Source organism: Doryrhamphus excisus, chromosome 1 (genome assembly GCF_030265055.1).
Source record: "Doryrhamphus excisus isolate RoL2022-K1 chromosome 1, RoL_Dexc_1.0, whole genome shotgun sequence".
Taxonomy (NCBI): domain Eukaryota; kingdom Metazoa; phylum Chordata; class Actinopteri; order Syngnathiformes; family Syngnathidae; genus Doryrhamphus; species Doryrhamphus excisus.
This window is the reverse complement of record NC_080466.1, coordinates 9,434,977-9,451,780: the sequence shown is the minus strand read 5'-3', so window position 1 is coordinate 9,451,780 and position 16,804 is coordinate 9,434,977. Positions and strand designations below refer to the sequence as shown.

General features: G+C 41.3%; 1 protein-coding gene across 4 annotated transcripts; it reads left to right on the top strand.

Moving 5' to 3' along the window:
• The first annotated feature begins 393 nt into the window (after positions 1–393).
• LOC131129870 (uncharacterized) lies at positions 394–16,167 on the top strand. 4 transcript variants are annotated; one of them, XM_058073798.1, is made up of 8 exons: positions 394–1,033; positions 1,613–1,686; positions 6,311–6,568; positions 10,502–10,546; positions 11,755–11,799; positions 12,600–12,747; positions 13,067–13,228; positions 13,416–16,167. In XM_058073798.1, the coding sequence occupies exons 3-8, from the start codon at positions 6,479–6,481 to the stop codon at positions 14,468–14,470; spliced, it is 1,545 nt and encodes a 514-aa protein (XP_057929781.1). In that variant the 5' UTR covers positions 394–1,033; positions 1,613–1,686; positions 6,311–6,478; the 3' UTR covers positions 14,471–16,167. The 4 variants fall into 4 exon arrangements, with proteins under 4 accessions (XP_057929781.1, XP_057929789.1, XP_057929798.1 ...); XM_058073806.1 differs by lacking the exons at positions 394–1,033; positions 1,613–1,686 and adding an exon at positions 1,701–2,437; XM_058073815.1 differs by lacking the exons at positions 394–1,033; positions 1,613–1,686 and having other exon boundaries at positions 5,969–6,438; positions 6,528–6,568.
• Positions 16,168–16,804: the final 637 nt, after the last annotated feature.

The following is a 16,804-nucleotide window of genomic DNA, read 5'->3' as shown; positions in this document are numbered from 1 at the left end:
TAAATTATTTGGGCAATTTACTGTTCACGCTGCACTTTACATTATGTTGTTCATATTTGGTGTCTATTCTATCTATTTATTCTCCACATTATTATTATTATTTATTATTACTTATCTTCTTTTGTGTCTGTTATTATAAGGGAGCCAGGCAACGACATTTCGTTGGCAATTTCACTACTGTGTTTTTGTGCAATGACAATAAAGGGAGTCTGTCTATCTATCTATCTATCTATCTATCTATTTCTCATAAAGGACTATTGTTAAAAAAGTGTACCCAAGGTACAAAGATACACTCACAATAAGGCCCCAAGACAGGTGGTGTCCTTCAGTCCCTCAACAGGTAATTACCCCCAGGTGCTACGTCGGATGTGTTTTTATAACAACCAGCGCTGCCAGCGAGGGGTAATCCAGACATGTTAGAATCAGTGTCACCTGCAGGACCTGACTTCAAACACTTGCTGGTGCACAACAGCCATTGTCCACAGCAGCAGGAGGGGAGAACACATTCTGCAGTTGAGAGATGTTTTCACTCCAAAAACAATAGGCAAGAGTCACACGTACTGTATGCTATGTGCTTTAAAGAGCTGGGAGTAAAGAACCTCTCAGGTTTTTTTTTCATTGTGTAAGTAAGAACTTTGAGGGAAGATGCATGCTAACAAAGGAGAAATAAACACATTTTATTGAAGCAGGAGGGCTGAGGATGACTGATAATAAGATTTGTTTGCTGCACAGATGAAAATAGCTCTTACATAAAAAAGTAGAATTCTCGCCTTCTTATTGATCACTTCATTGTGAAAGTTTGGTGAAGTTCTGGCCAGAAGTGCTTGCAGGCCTCAGCAGAATAGCGTACAAACACACAGCTGTTTCTAATCGGTAACTCAGCACTGATGGTTGACCTACATTCTGCTGCGTGCACGTCTTTTGAACCCATGGCCCCACTAGACTCAGCCATGGGGGAAGGTAGTAGGAATAAGGACGAAAAACAAAAGGGAGGAGAGAGTGGACTGAAGGAGAAAAGCTGACAAAGTATTGAGTAAGTATGTTCCAATATAACCTTTCGGTTTTATGTGTATGCTATGCAACTCAATGGCCGACACAGGTTGCATGGTGTCATGTTTAATAATAGACCATGTGTTCCTGTAAATGTTTCCACAGCACCAAACTGCAGCTGTACACACCTAAAAAAGAAGAAAAAAAATCTCATAAAAATATAACCTGACCATCAATTTTCTGTTCTTTGGGTTGCTCTTGTTATGCTCGGAAAGCCCCATTTTTACAAAAATTGCTTTTCTTTGTCAACACCCTCCTGCCGTCCATCAAATTTTCATGAAGCCGTGTGCTGTCTGCATTTAAATGAGTCTGCCTTTTCATTACGGCTGGAAGTGCATGTCGACGGCATTCCTTGCATGCAGGGGACGGGTACTGCCAAGCGTTTGGGGTCCCCACTGGTAATGACTCGTGGCAAAGATGCTTATCCTTCTCCCACTCTCAAATAGCTTAGTGGGGTCACAGAGGGAGAAGGGGGATGGGAACAAGAAGGTCCTCCTTTGCTAATAAAAATCCTGCAAAAAGCGTTATGTTTGCATTAACGTTTGCTCACATTGTTTTGCAGAGTGGAAGTGGGTCACAGTGTCTCAGGACTCCACAAATAAAAGAGAAGAAGAGGAGAAAAAAAACCCAGAAGAGGTCTGTGGTGTGGTGTGGTGTGGTGTAGTGGAGTGGGGCCTCCAAAGTTCATTAAAGACGTGCTCCACTTATGTCCTTCTTTCACGACACGAACAGCTCCACTGCTTACTGACACGTTTGTGTTGGCAAAATCAGGTCCTAATAGACACTAGAAGGTGGGGTAAACCAATGCTAGTTTCTCTTTAGTTATCTTTGCAGCATCATTGTCACGTTTGACGATACACATCAAGAAATGACAAATATGAACACATACCCTGTTATTATTATGCATTAGCTCCGGATGCTGCAATATTGCAATAATAACCATTGAAGTTGGTTTCGCTTATGTTGACTTCAAGTCCCGTTCTATCATGTTGTTTTTTATTATTAAAAAGTGCCATCTAAAATCAACATTAACATCAAATGACAAATTGACAACCAAAGAGATGATTTCTATGAAAAATCAGACCCTTTATGTTAGCATGTGTTTGTCATTATCATTATTGCTTATCGAATGACACAGCATTAAATCAAGTGACTTCCTGTTCAGTGCAAAGTAAGCTTTGCAGTATTAATATTAACCACCAGAAGAAACTTTTACACATGCACGAAGGCGTTGGCATTGGCAAGATGTACCATTGACATAACTGACCTGTATATTAACCGAGCTAGCGATATAGTTATTGTAGCAGCTAACACGAAATGTGATATCAATGCGTCTGGGAAAGCCATTCCGGTCATGCTTTAAATCATCAAAATTTGGCAAGATACTGTAAGTATTGCATCTTATCATCAATGTATTTGTCCCTACATGATCACAGCATGTATATAAAATGATTTTTAAAAATTTGAGTTTTTTTTAAAAGGTGCATTGTTAGCTAGCTCATATTAACTAGTTTCATAATGCACAGAAAAGAGAAAGGAATATGACTTGATGTGTTACATAAGGATTGTGAATGATGGGCAAAATTCACCCCAAATGTTCAGTAACTCTTTAAACGATGGTTAGATAACATTTATGTCAGCCAGTACGAGGGGCGTCGCCATAAACTGGTTATGCCGTACAGTAGTATCCACTTTGCAGCAGCTGCCACAAGTCTCCTCCAAAATACAAATTGTCTCCTAACCCAAACCCCGAGCCCATAATTACTAACCTCAACATTCATATGTTGTAGAAGACCCTTTAGGCTTTAGAATATGAGAAGATACATTTGCGTCGCTCTGGTTGTTTTGTGGTTTCATCTAAACAGAGAGGCTACCACAACAATGTGACTTGAATCAATGCATTGTCTTTGAAAGTATGTCACTGAACTCAAATGAAACACAGAGGTGGGGAAATAGATTGCAGACATGTTCAGTTTTTTTTTCTTTTTTTTTTTTTTTACTGGTGCCTAAATGTCCTGTGCTGACTGGCTCGTAGCAGCCGGCGGCGAGGGAACGCATCGTGAAGCATTGCACTTCTCTGTTCCTCATTGGAACCACCCTTTGCTTCTCTCTCCTCTCAATGGTGTGCTGATGTTTTTGACAATACCTCATGACAGTAGTGCTTTTATCTTGCTTGAATAAGCCCTGTAAAGATGGTATCATGTTGCATATGATGCCTCTTTATATACGTATGTAGCAACTTCACAGACGTGCATCCATGATGCAATGGGCACAATCCCTCCAGACGACCTCTGGGTTCCTTTTGACCTGCTATCACATGTTTCCAGCGTTTAAGCCTTTATAATGGGCCAGTAAATCAAAGTAGTAAAGTGAAATAACTTCTATGCAGAGTGTGGTAGGGCTTATGAGGTTGCATCTGAAAAGTTGATGTACTGTATAAATTGATGGGTATAATGACACTTTTGGTTTTCATTGGCACTTCTTGCTAAGCAGCATCAATAGGGCTTTATCAGAACTGCCCCATCAGCCAATAAAGACATTGTCACATGCAGCCACACCTAGGAAGTCTGTCAGACACGCTGTATGGAACTTACTCAGGGTGATGTACACACCCATGATCTGTTTTTGTTGACTGTTTTGGCCCCGTGTAATCATTAAAGGGCCTTTTATTTATATAACCTAACACAGGGTTTGACCGAATAGAGTAAGTGACCACTTCACCTTGACATTATGCTCTGTGTGTAGAAATGAATGGGAAGTTGGGTTGCATTTTCCAAATTATGTCATTGCCGAGACATGTGACTGCAATTTGACGGGCAGGTTTCGAAATGACGTGTCCACGCAATGGAAGACATTCCTTTTTGTCATGCGAGGAGTTGTTTTGACAACTCTGACAAAGTACAAGCTCTTTGCAGTCTTCACCTACAACTACCAGTGTTTTGTCATCCCACACATAGATTTAACTTGAGTGTTGTGGCATGTTTTAAGCGATAACTAAGCAATATTATGTCTGCGTGCATGGAAGATAGAATGACTTGTATGTTGACTTAATAAGGATCCAAGTATGCCATGTTTATGGGAATACAGCACAATTAAAGGTCTATTATGGGTTCCAAAGGCCTCTTATCTTTCACACACAATAATAAATCAGTTGGAGATGTATGATAAAAATCATGCTTATATGTATACTTACATAAAAAGTATCGGGCCTTGTCACGATGAACAATAAAGCTTAAGTTTTGTTTTGAGTTTCTGCTACTGTAATCACATTTTCTTATGCGGGTACAAGTCAACATTTTTATTATTTTATTAAGCATGTTGTGTTGTTATCACTTAAGTCTATTTTGATGTTGTGCATAGGTGTGTGTAGGTCTGTGTAGGCTCACACAGTCAACCGCATTGTGTGGATGTATCAGAGGAAGTTCTGACATTGTGTCATTGGGATAGTGAGCAAGTAATTTCGTTAATTGGGAAATTTACAGAAAATCACATTGGGCACACCTTAAATGGACATGTGTGGGGCTGTGAATACATTATGGATTCTGTTCTTCACTATAAGGAAGTACAACATTAACAAAAGTATTAATAAAAATGAAAGTACGTTATATGGTTATACTTTATAAAAGGCCACTACAGTAAGAAACGTACACTGCAGTCATCTCTCGATACATTCCGCTTTGGTTTATGATTTATTAAAAGGGACCTATTATGCTTTTTCCACTCTTCTGACCTATAAATTAGAGTGTAGTAGTTAGAATGTTGTATTCTCGTGTTAAACGATGCCAAAGTTTCAGATAATGAGGTTTTCCGCATTTGGAAGTGAGTTTGGGATGGCTCGGAATGCTGTATTTCAGAGGGTGATTTGTGGTTATAAGTAGTAAAGTAGGAAATACAGCGTAAGGAAGGTGGAAGCGCTCCAGGCTTCAATGGTTTCTCCTTTTTCATGCATAATAAGACAAAAAAATGGAAGGAAATGGGGACTGCCAATTGTTGATGAACATGATGAAACAGTCAACGTCCAAATAAATATTTACTATTACTATTTATAAACTAAACCATATTTTTACTCAGGCAAATACTTGGTTGTGTCTTGATGCAAAGACTGTAGTATGCTGCCCTCTTGTGAACACCACTACAATGAAGAGCCAGACTAGGCACACAATGTGATGCTTTTCTGATCATTTTTTCACACATACCATGTAGGTTTTGATTTTCCCCCCCTCCCTTAACAATACAAGCAACATAAAGTTACTGTCCTGTCGGCAGATTTAACTACATGTGAACCACAGAACTACATTATGTAGAAAACTCATGAGTCGTACGTTTTTGTCGTTGCGCGTCCGCCATCTTGTGTAGCACTACCTTGTAGCACTACCGAAATTCTTAGGGCAGTCTTTCATTTGAAAGGCATTATTATTTTGTCTCCAATATAAAAAAAAGTAGATGTTAAAATTTGTCGAGGGGAGTGATAATAAACACATGAATGAGTATCATCAGCCCTCCAGTACTTAATTGAGAACCAATTTGGCAAAATATAGGCAAACTCGGTTTCACGGGGCGACTTATATAGTATGCCTATACATTGCGCACGCTCAGCTGCCAAGTTGTGCTACACAAGATGGCAGCGTGTGGACTGAAGCACTGCGCGGCAGCGACACCGCGCTCTCTGTGTTGTGTCCGGGTGTGAGCTTTTTACGTCCTTTTATTTCTGTGACGTCAACACATAGCATTACTTCCTTAAACTCTAACTCTACTCCCATTTCCTCCGGCAAATTCAACCTAACTGCCCTCCAGTGTCCAACATACCAAACAGCATCTTGGAACAGCACAGCACAATATAAAGTTGAGTATATAATGAAAGAAGTACAGCGACATCTGGTGGCTATGATAAATATTGCAGTTCGGACATTAACCAGTCCTCAGTCGTTGAGATCAAGTGTGCTATCGCACACATTTTTCAACAGTACATTTTAGCGCAACATTCCACATTGTATCATTACAAGTGTCGTGGGACATGGATCAACAGCGTGTTTGGCTGTTGCTGGGAGCTCCGGCCAATCAAAGCGGCTGCGCCTCCTTGCAAGTCGTCCTTGCAAGTCAGAAAGCATGACGTCATCCGCAGCAGCCGCTGGCCTGTTACCCATTCTGGCAAAACAAAGAGGAAAATAAGATACATTTGCATCGCCACAGGAAACGTCATTCGACGACAGCCTGTTCTGGAGACTGAGTAGCCAAGGTCACGTAGTTTTTTTTTTTTCAGAGAGAGAGAGAGAGAGAAGAGGTCCGGGAGGGGCGTCCGTCCGTCCGTCTGTCCATCCGCTTGCCTGTGTGAATGGCGGATGGGGAAGCCGCTGTGTCCGTGGAGACGGAGCCAGCGGTGATGGAGCTGTAAGCCAAATACAGACGCCAATTCATCGGCTCCGTTTGCATGTTGTCACTTCAATCGGACCATCTATCTCTTTTGAATATGGATCCAGAGAAGACGTTGACGTTCTGTCTTGGGCTCAAGGCTGAGGCGGTATATATACACACACACACGCACACACACACGCATCTGTCAAACCGCTGGCACAGATTACTGCAGAGCATCATGCTGCCATGTTGACAAACACTGCAGGCTCATTTCTGCAAATGCATCCTCTTTAAAATCCCACTCGTGGAATGTGGTCACGCTGTACTACATTTTTAGGACAGAACTCAATAGTTGAGAATTTGTAGTTGTAATGTATGACTGCAGTTTGTTGCTCTTCAGTGCTGTAGTATATATCTGTGATGTAGTACTGTACGTATTTTGATGTAATCTGCTTTTGCTTCAGATGTACAAACTCGACTTAATTGCTGATTCAGGTTGAAGACAGTGTTGCACTGTGGATGACGTTCTATGTGTGCTGAGTAAAGCATCTTCCCACAAGTTTTTCAGCATTGACGGTCTTTATCATGTTGCCTTTAAACACCGCCACCATGAATTTGAAGAGACTGAAGTGTGCAATCGCAGTTTTGTTCCACAAAAATATAGTATTCTTCTTAAATAATTAATTCATTCATTTTCTACCGCTTTTTCCTCACAAGGGTCGCGGGGGTGCTGGAGCCTATCCCAGCTGTCTTCGGGCGAGAGGCGGGGTACACCCCGGACTGGTCGCCAGCCAATCACAGGGCACATGTAGACAAACAACCATTCACACTCACATTCATACCTATGGACAATTTGGAGTTGCCAATTAACCTAGCATGTTTTTGGAATGTGGGAGGAAACCGGAGTACCTGGAGAAAACCCACGCATGCACGGGGAGAACATGCAAACTCCACACAGAGATGGCCGAGGGTGGAATTGAACTCTGGTCTCCTAGCTGTGAGGTCTGCGCGCTAACCACTCGACCGCCGTGCCGCCTTCTTAAATAATAAATTCCATAAAAAACATTTTAAGTACAGCTGAAAGTCTACACTTCAGTCATATGCAAATTGTTGCTAATGCAAACCTATTATACTCATTCATTCATTCATTCATTCATTCATTCATTGACTTTCCTCACTGGGCTCACAGGGGTTTGCTGGTAGCTATCCCAGCTAACTTTGGGCAAGAGGCACACTGGTCACTGGACTGGTCGCCAGCCATTTGCAGATAATAAGTGATTGGATTTATATAGCACCTTCCTATAGACAGCGTTTCTAGAAACAGTGTTTCTACCAACATCTGCAGTCACAGCTGCCGTTGACTAGACTGACAGAAATGTGGCTGCCAATTTGCAAGCCTCTCTGACCACCACCAAAAATAATTTTCCATTTATACAGCAGTGCAAGTTGTCTATTCACCATAGAACAACAAGATATTTTACAATCACAGACTTTACAGCGATCAGTTTTCCCGTTGTTGTTGTTGTTGCTCCATATTTATTCTTATGTTGGAGAACTATGAGAAAAATGGTTCACTCTGTCAGTGTAGTCCAGTGGTATAACAAAGTGCGGCCCGGGGACCATTTTAATTTTAATTGGCTCTCAGTACATTCTAACAATACAATAAAACAGGAAAACTCAAGGGGACCTATTATGCTCATTTTTGGTGCTTTGTATTAAGTGGTGGACTCCCATAGAGTAGCTACACATGGTAAAGCTTCCAGATTCTGCACCTCATTCTGCAGTGTTTCCATGGATTTCCTCCATGGTTACTTTACTCCACCCCCGGCCCCTCTCTAGGTATGTCCACTCCGCTGTGATTGGTCACACTCCCAAGTGCTCCACAGGACTTCTGGACACCAGGCAGGAAGTCTGGCTCACATTGTCAGTAGAACTTTGTAAACAGAGCATGCAGAACCACCCAAAATGTTTGTCAGGGCACACTTCCAAATGCGTAAACCTCATTACCTGACACTTTGGCATCATTTAACACCAGAATCCATCATTGTAACAACACTTGTTTGTCAGAAACGTAGAAAAGCATAATAGGTCCCCTTTAAAAAGAACAACACAATAGGAAAAAATGAGCAGTAATTTTATAAAAATAAAGAAGAAACAATAACATAAAAAAACAAAGGTAAAACTGTAATATCAGAAACAAAAAAACATCCATCCGTCCATTTTCTATACCGCTTATCCTCATCGGGATCTCAGGGGCATACTGGAGCCTATCCCAGCTGGTCAAGGGCAAGAGGCAGGGTACACCCTGGACTGGTCAGAAACAAAAAGTATGAAACTGCAATTTTAAGAGAAATTAGTAAAAGTTATAATACTATATTTTGATCATAAAATGAAAACATTATAAAAATAATGACATAACATTTAGAGGGGAAATGTGTGAGAAGAAATTTTAAATATTTGTAATACATTTTTCTAAAGATGACCAAAAATGTATAATGTAATGAGCAAAAGTTCATATTAATAATATGCTTTGTCACCAACCCATAATAGAAAAATTATATTTCATGGCTTATGGACACCTCTGGTTGAGCCACAAAGAAATTTCATGTAGTCTTTGTGATGTTTATATTATTCATGTAATTTTCTGTATTGGTACATTGCATGACAGGTAGTGGAATTTTAGTGTTGTGGGTCATTTTCTTGTTTTTTTTTTTTAAATCTGAGGACAACCAGTAGGATAAAATGCAAAAGGCCTTGTGGGATTGTGTAGGTAATGAATCATCCACCCTGTGTTTCTAACTCCACGTGTCTGCTTTCATGCTATTATCATGCACCTCTGCACATGTGTAACACACAGTGGTATTTGTTGCATGTTGGATTTTGGCTCATCATCATTTTGTGGTTTGTGAGGTCTTTTGTGTGCATTGAATTGTGTACAACCTACAGTATAGGGCCTCTATTGTTCTCCAAGCAGACAACATGTCCATCAGCCTGATAACAAAAGACCCCCTAACCCAGCCTCAGTGATTCTGCATTCAGGCTTCACTCTGTAATTGGTCGCGTTCGTCAAATTGGGGCTGCATGACATTTGTATATATTTGTATATCCACATGGCTGACTTCTGGATTCTATCCACCCTGAGAGGACAACATTTGGAGACGAAATGTCACATTGACCCTTGCAAATGTTGGGACACTGTCGCTGGTGTATTATTATGTACAGTATGTTTAGAGGCAGGCACCACATTTTTACATAATTAGAAAACAGGATTTGAGCTGCTCTATGATTTTTATGGTAGACTCTCTATTCCAAGATGACAATTATATTACGTTTATAATGGGATAAAGTCAATATATATATATATATTTATATAAGTATACAAAACTGTGGTGAGACCAGCCATGTTGTTTGGTCTAGAGACAGTGCCACTGGGGAAAAGACAGAAAGCAGAACTGGAGGTAGCAGAGATGAGGATGCTGAGGTTCTCATTGGGAGTGACCAGGATGGATAGGATCAGGAAGGAGTACATCAGAGGGACATTACATGTTAGAGGCCTTGGAGACAAAGTCAGAGAGGCCAGACTGAGATGGTTGGGACATGTCCAGAGGAGAGATGTGAATATATTGGCAGAAGGATGCTGCGTTTAGAGCTGCCAGGTAGGAGGCGTAGAGGAAGACCAAAGAGGAGGTTTATGGATGTGTGAAGGAGTTAAGGAGACATGAGTGTAGTTGGTGTGGCAGAGACAGGGTTGGATGGAGGAGATTGATTTACTGTGGCGACCCCTGAAGGGAAAAGCCCAAAGAAAAATAAGAAGAATGGGATAAACTCAGGGTCAAAATGCAACACAAGGTGTTTCCTCTTACCTCACGTGTCAAATTCATGCCATGGAGTGCTGAGACACTGCAGGTTTTCTCTCCAGCCGGTTACCAGAAGGGGATTTAATTGATTAGCTCCATCCCTTAAATTGAAGGTGATATTGAGCACTAAAATCACCCGCTTTCGTGACCAGCTGGAAAGATAACCTGCAGTTTCTCGGCCCTCCACGGCACGTCTTCCACACCCCTGCCCTAACTAATTTATGTAACTTGTCTTTTACTAGATGACAATATCCTTGAAGGCCTTGGATGGCACTGAGGCTTCGACGGTAAGCGGCTCGACCATCACTGTTCATAATAAAGAACTATGAAAATCTGGTCTTTTTTCACAACCACATTGGTTGCTATGGTAATGCAATTAGTTTACTTTTCCAGCACTGATGTACAATGGGCAATATAAGTATAGAAGTATTTAAACCGACTGCTGCTGCCACAGTTTTTGTAGGATTAGTTTTTTTATGAAAATTATCACCAGTGTGCCTAACAAATTAGTCCCCAAAAAAAATATGGACGCATGGGTGAGTCAGTCTCTGTGAAGTCTGGATAGTGGTTCTTTCAAAGTTGGGACACGATAGTATAGACCAGGGGTCAGCAACCCGCGGCTCCAGAGCCGCATGTGGCTCTCCAGCCTCTTTGTTGCGGCTCCCTTTGCAATGCTTGAATATTTTTTAGCACCCGTGTGGTGAAAATGCACGTCTTTGTTATGAGTTTACAAAAATCCAACTTTGTGTGAGACCATGAATGCATCCTGACTGAGTTCTGACTGGTGACTGAATGAGCAGACAGGATGCTATCCAGTTCTCTCTGACAGGTTAACATGAAGGGAAATGAGTAATACTTTGAGTTATTTGAGTTATTAATTATTATTAATGAGTTATTTGACGATTCTAAAAAATAAATTAGAGCTCATTTAAAAACAAAAGTTTATCTCCAGTACTAGCAAGAGTACTCCAACTCGTCTTTTTTTTCCCCTCCAATGTTGTTTTAAACATACAACGTTTTGCGGCTCCAGGCTATTTTTCTTTAGTGGGCAAGTGGGTGAAATGGCTCTTTTCATAGTAAAGGTTGCCGACCCCTGGTATAGACGGTGTAGACAGTGTCGATAGTATAGTATATTCCATTAATTATCTTTATTATGTGTGTGTTGGTTTTTTAATTGTTCAGAGAACGCACACGATGAACAACTCTGTGTCTCCTTCCTTTCTTCTTTCTGATGACTTCACTGCATATTTTTGAGTGTTAAAGAAGGTGGCAAACACTTGCCTTCAATAAAGGAACATATTTCTAGTACCTGTTACAATAGGATTTTAATGTAAAGGTTCCTAAGTTAACACAGGTTGCAGTAGGAATGGTTTAACCGAGACACAAAACATACAGGGAGCTGAGCCATTTTGTGTAACGACGATTGTACCTGACTTACCTTTATCTGCCATATGACTGAATTGAAAATTTCAATTTACTAAATTATTGTTTGTAGGTGCCTGTTCCCCAAAAGGAAGCTGATCTACCTACGGTTCACAAGGTATCAATCAATCAAAGTGCATTGCATAAGTATTCACCGCCATCTTTTCCTTGTTTTCTACAGCCGTATACTAATGAGGATTGAACTAATTTCTCCCTCCAAAGTTATTTTTTTATCCTGACAAGTCTCAGGTTCATGGGATGGTATTGGCCAAATGATGAATTCCTACTTTCCTCCCATCAGAGACTTCTTGAGGTGCCTTTTGGCAACCTCTGGGTACGCAGTCTTACAGACAAGTAGCTGCCTTCCAGACGAGTAGCTGCCTTCAGAGTCACTCTAGTTAATGACTGGTTAAATTGTATTATCAAGTACTCAGACTTGAGGCAACATCATCTCAATTTTCAGTAACTAAAAGATTACTTCAATTTGTATGTGAATATAACTTATATCTTCTCATAACCTACAAAGCCCTCCGCAAACTGATCCCCCCCCCCCCCATATCTCACAGACCTGCTCCATCCACACAATCCCCCACATCCCCTTCACTCCTCAGACTTCAACCTCCTGGCACTCCCCTGTAAGACCAAGCTCCGAACCTGGGGTGACAGAGCCTTCTCCATTGATGCCCCCACCCTCTGGAACTCTTTGCCTCATTCACTCCGTGCTTGCCCTGACCTTTCCCAGTTTCAAAAAACAACTAAAAACCCACCTCTTTAAATTTGTTTTTAATGTCTAACTTTTTATATCTGACTGCTGTGCCCCGCCCCGCTTTTTCTTTGTGTCTTTGAGTATTTTGAAAAGCGCTATACAAATAAAATGTATTTATTATTTATAACACAAGGTGTTGTTTTGGCCAACAGGTGGTGAAGCACAATGGGAGCTCTGGTAGCCAGCCTGTAGTCAGTCCCAAGTACTGTCCTGGTGTAAACAACAATCCAGGTTATCTCTGTGAAACCGGACACTGCTGCGGCGAGACGGGCTGCTGTACCTACTATTATGAACTCTGGTGTGAGTAATCTGTGTCAGTCATTGCGCATCAATCTGTCAACAAGACCAAGATATGAAGTGTCCATTTACCTTATAAATTTTTTTCTTTATGTTTGACCATTCTTTTATAAATAAAGTTGCATGTCCGGGCATATTGTTGTGCTTTTATTTTATTTTATTTTATTTTATTTTATTTTATTTTATTTTATTTTATTTTATTTTATTTTATTTTATTTTATTTTATTTTATTTTATTTTATTTTATTTTATTTTATTTTATTTTATTTTATTTTATTTTATTTTATCATTGGGTTAAAGATGGTCTTAATTGTCATTGATAGGGTTCTGGCTGCTGTGGACCATGCTGATACTTTTCAGTTGTTTCTGTGCTTACCGCCATCGCCGGGCCAAGCTGAGGATCCAGCAGCAGCAGAGACAGAGGGAAATCAATCTTATTGCCTATAACGGAGCCTGCAACTACCGGTCCTCCATGCTGGATCTCAGTATGTTTATTTAAGGACACATATTTCATTTTTTTTCCAGTAGCAGTTCCACTGTTAAAAGAGAAAGCTTTTTGTAAGTATACTGAACCTACTCCAGATTGGGCAGTAGTACAGCCCGAAAATACACTGCAGATGTTTATGATATGAATTAGCATCACACCTGAGTATATATTCATTCTTGTTCTAGGCTTTCTTGCCTCCTTCAAGTTGCCCTCTTATGAGGAGGTGGCAGCGCAGCCCACCACACCTCCTCCACCTTACAGCTCTGTCTTCGCCCTACAGGGAGGTGCCATGCTTGGTCCAAGCTCCTCGTACCCCCATTATCACCACCCCCACCCCCTACAAAGCCACCCCTGCCCTCCATACCTGGGCCCCGGTCCCAGTAGCTTCACGTCATCCCAGAGCTCTGACAACTATACCAGCTGTTCCTGCGAGTCCTGCTCCCTCACCTCCCCTTGCAGCACCTCCTTCTCTGTCCAAGTGACAGATGAGACATATGACAGCAGCCGCATATCCACACCTAGTGAGGCAGGGGGTGACTGCCCCCTCTTGCCCAAGGTGGGGGCCACCCGCATATCAACACCTTTGACACCGTCACAGGTTCTGCCAGATATTATACCATCGGTAACTATGGATGTCATTACCAGGCATGCCTCCAACGGCAATGGGGTGGTGTCACGTCCAGCTGCTCCACTCTCACTTCCTCTTCCGCCCTTAAATATCTATCAACCCTCACGTCACCCTCACACTCCTCTGTCACCCCTAATTCTATCTTCCCTTCCTGCTGGTCAAGTCCAAAGCCTTGTTTTCTCAGACCCCCTGGGTGCCATACTCATGGTCAAAAAAAAAGAGGAAGAACCCCCCCCACTTTGCAGCCCAGCCCCATGTTCCACCCCGTCCTCTTTTCAACAGGCTACCGCAAACCTGTCTGCCACAGTGCATCCTACGGAGCAAACTCAAACAAGAGAGGAGGATGAGGATGAAGAGGATGACGAGGAGGATCACTTCAGCCACCGACGCCTGACAGGGGACTCTGGCATTGAGGTGTGTCGATGCCATGTGAAGCGAGGAGAACAAGAGGAGGAGGTGATCAAGGAGAGGAGAGAGAGCATAGACAGCTCCGTTCGAGCTGAGGAGGCAGTGCTTTCACCCCCGCCGTTTGACACCCGTGTCCAACAGCACGACCTTGCTTTCTCCACCCACAAGACAGGCGACACCATTGTCGCTGTGGAGTCTTCATAGTTGAGCTGGCAAAAAAAAAAAATGAAAAAAGTGCGGTGTTTACTGTTCGTGTCATCCTCCTCCATCAAGGCTAGTAGGTGAAAAGTTGAGTCACTGAAGTTCAAGTCTTGGAGGGCTTTTTTGGCCACTAGTTGAAGGTCAGCCTTTATGTCCTCTTGTTTTCACCTTCACCCAAAGGTGAATATGGAGTAAAATTTACAACTTGAAGGTCATGATTTCAACCTGCACCAATGGAAATTGGTGATTAGTTTGCAGGATTACACACCGTTTTATGAGGAGTGTCACATTTGATGACATGATTGTGTGAATCTGGGTAAAGGTGCATTGACAGAAATTTTTTCACATCATGGGAATATCGAGCTGCCCTTATCCCACAGTTAAAATTGTACAGTCTCCTCCGCCCATTTAGTTCAGTCACTACCAGTATGAGTACCTTTTTACAAGGTCCACAGGGTGCACACGTGCATGCGTGCAGCCTAGTCAACTGTAATGGGCTTGCTGTGTGTGTGTGTGTGTGTGTGTGTGTGTGGTGGAAAGACCACAATTTTCCTGTCATTGTCTGAAAAATGCCCCCTATTTTCAAATGCAAGTACTGACCGGTATGGGGTGAGCACCTCCTAATCTAATCTAAGGGGGAACAGTCCCAGTGGTGAGTAGTGATGAGCATTCACATACATTTTGTCATTGGACAATGGGGGAAATTAACAATGAATCTGTCATCATGTTCTTCTTTAGACAGCAAACTAGACTTAAACAGCGCCGCAGCTGGTTGCAGCCAAGTAGTTCTCTCATTTTTGCCTCAATTACTATGTGACATTATCCCTTTTTCACATTCTCAAAGGTGTAAAAATGGACCTGTGTAGTGGGGTGTCGCTCCTGCCATGTTAAAAACGATACCTCTGATAACTGATTTCAAAAAGGTGTTGTAGCTATACTGTATTTGTCGTGTTAAATTTGTGCAAAGGTTCATATTAGTATGATGTGAACATATCAACACTGTTACATGGTTCGACTGTACAATTAGCATACACCGGTTCTCATATTTTTCAAGGCTGTTACTGTTAGAGGCAATGTTTAGCTGATTCCTCACAATGATAATGAATGTAAAAGCATTGCAGTGCTTATGGACATTTTTATAGCACGATAGTGGAAAGAAAAACACAGGAGAATGTAAAGTAGCAAGACAATACATACTCTGACAAGACATTTATGGGATGTTTTTGAGTGTCCGTTTTGCATTGAATGTCAAATGTGAAAAATGGTTTAGTCACAGTTAAAACTGAATTTTATTTGTTAGTGTAACTGTGACTCTTCCCTGAGACTGTGGGGTTTTTTTGTACCTCAAGTCATGAATCGAACAGTTTTACTGTACAAGACAGTCACCCATGTAGAGTGCCTACCTTGGTGGGGAGATTCACTGAAGTACCCCCCAACCCCAACCCCTGGTCTCTAGCACACATGTACACGAAATACTGTACGTTTGAGAATAGGTATAACAAAAATATAACTGTGCATTCTTGTGCCACTGTAGTTATATGACAGAAACACAGCTAGAAGATGCAGCTTTTAACTTAATTGTGGCAGATTTTAGACCCTGAAAGTGATGTTTTTGACTGCATAGTTCTTTAGTAGGAGCAATATGAGAACATGAGACAAATCATGAGTGGCTGTTGTGGTTATAAAAAGGCTTCTTTTGACACCCTGTGACCTTGAGTCTGAGGGTTTTGGTCCAGTTATGATTTTCCCATTATACACCTGCACAAAGGATAAATCAACAATCAACATGTGATTTTAGTGTAGCCATTCAGCTTTAATTTATAAAAAACATGTCATTTATCACTTGCCATTTCACACATGATGTGGCTTAAATAATCTTTCTAAATCCAATCTGTACCTTGTAAACAACCTTTTTGAGGCGCTCTTCGCTGAGCTAGCTGATGGAGAAACAGAATTTGAAATGTCCGACTCACCGCATGTCAGTGAAATGCATCCAGACTGTGTTCTGATTGGTGATTGGATGAGCAAGGAAAAAAGGGGAGGGGCGCCAGCGTGTACAATATGACAGGAGTAACACGTCTTGAATGTTAACCCTGTGGTAACAATATGACCAACATCCGTTTTAACAGGTAATGTTTTCAGAAAGATGACAGACTTTGTAATCAAAGCTTTGTAAACTTGGTAAACAAAGTAAGCCCTTTATTGGTATTTGGTCTGCAACATATCAGAAAAAAGTGTTGATCACTGTTTTCCAAATTCAACGCTAATATGTGATCTTGTTTTGCTTTTATAATAATCACATTTTAGACGCTGATATCAGAATATTTAATTTTAATG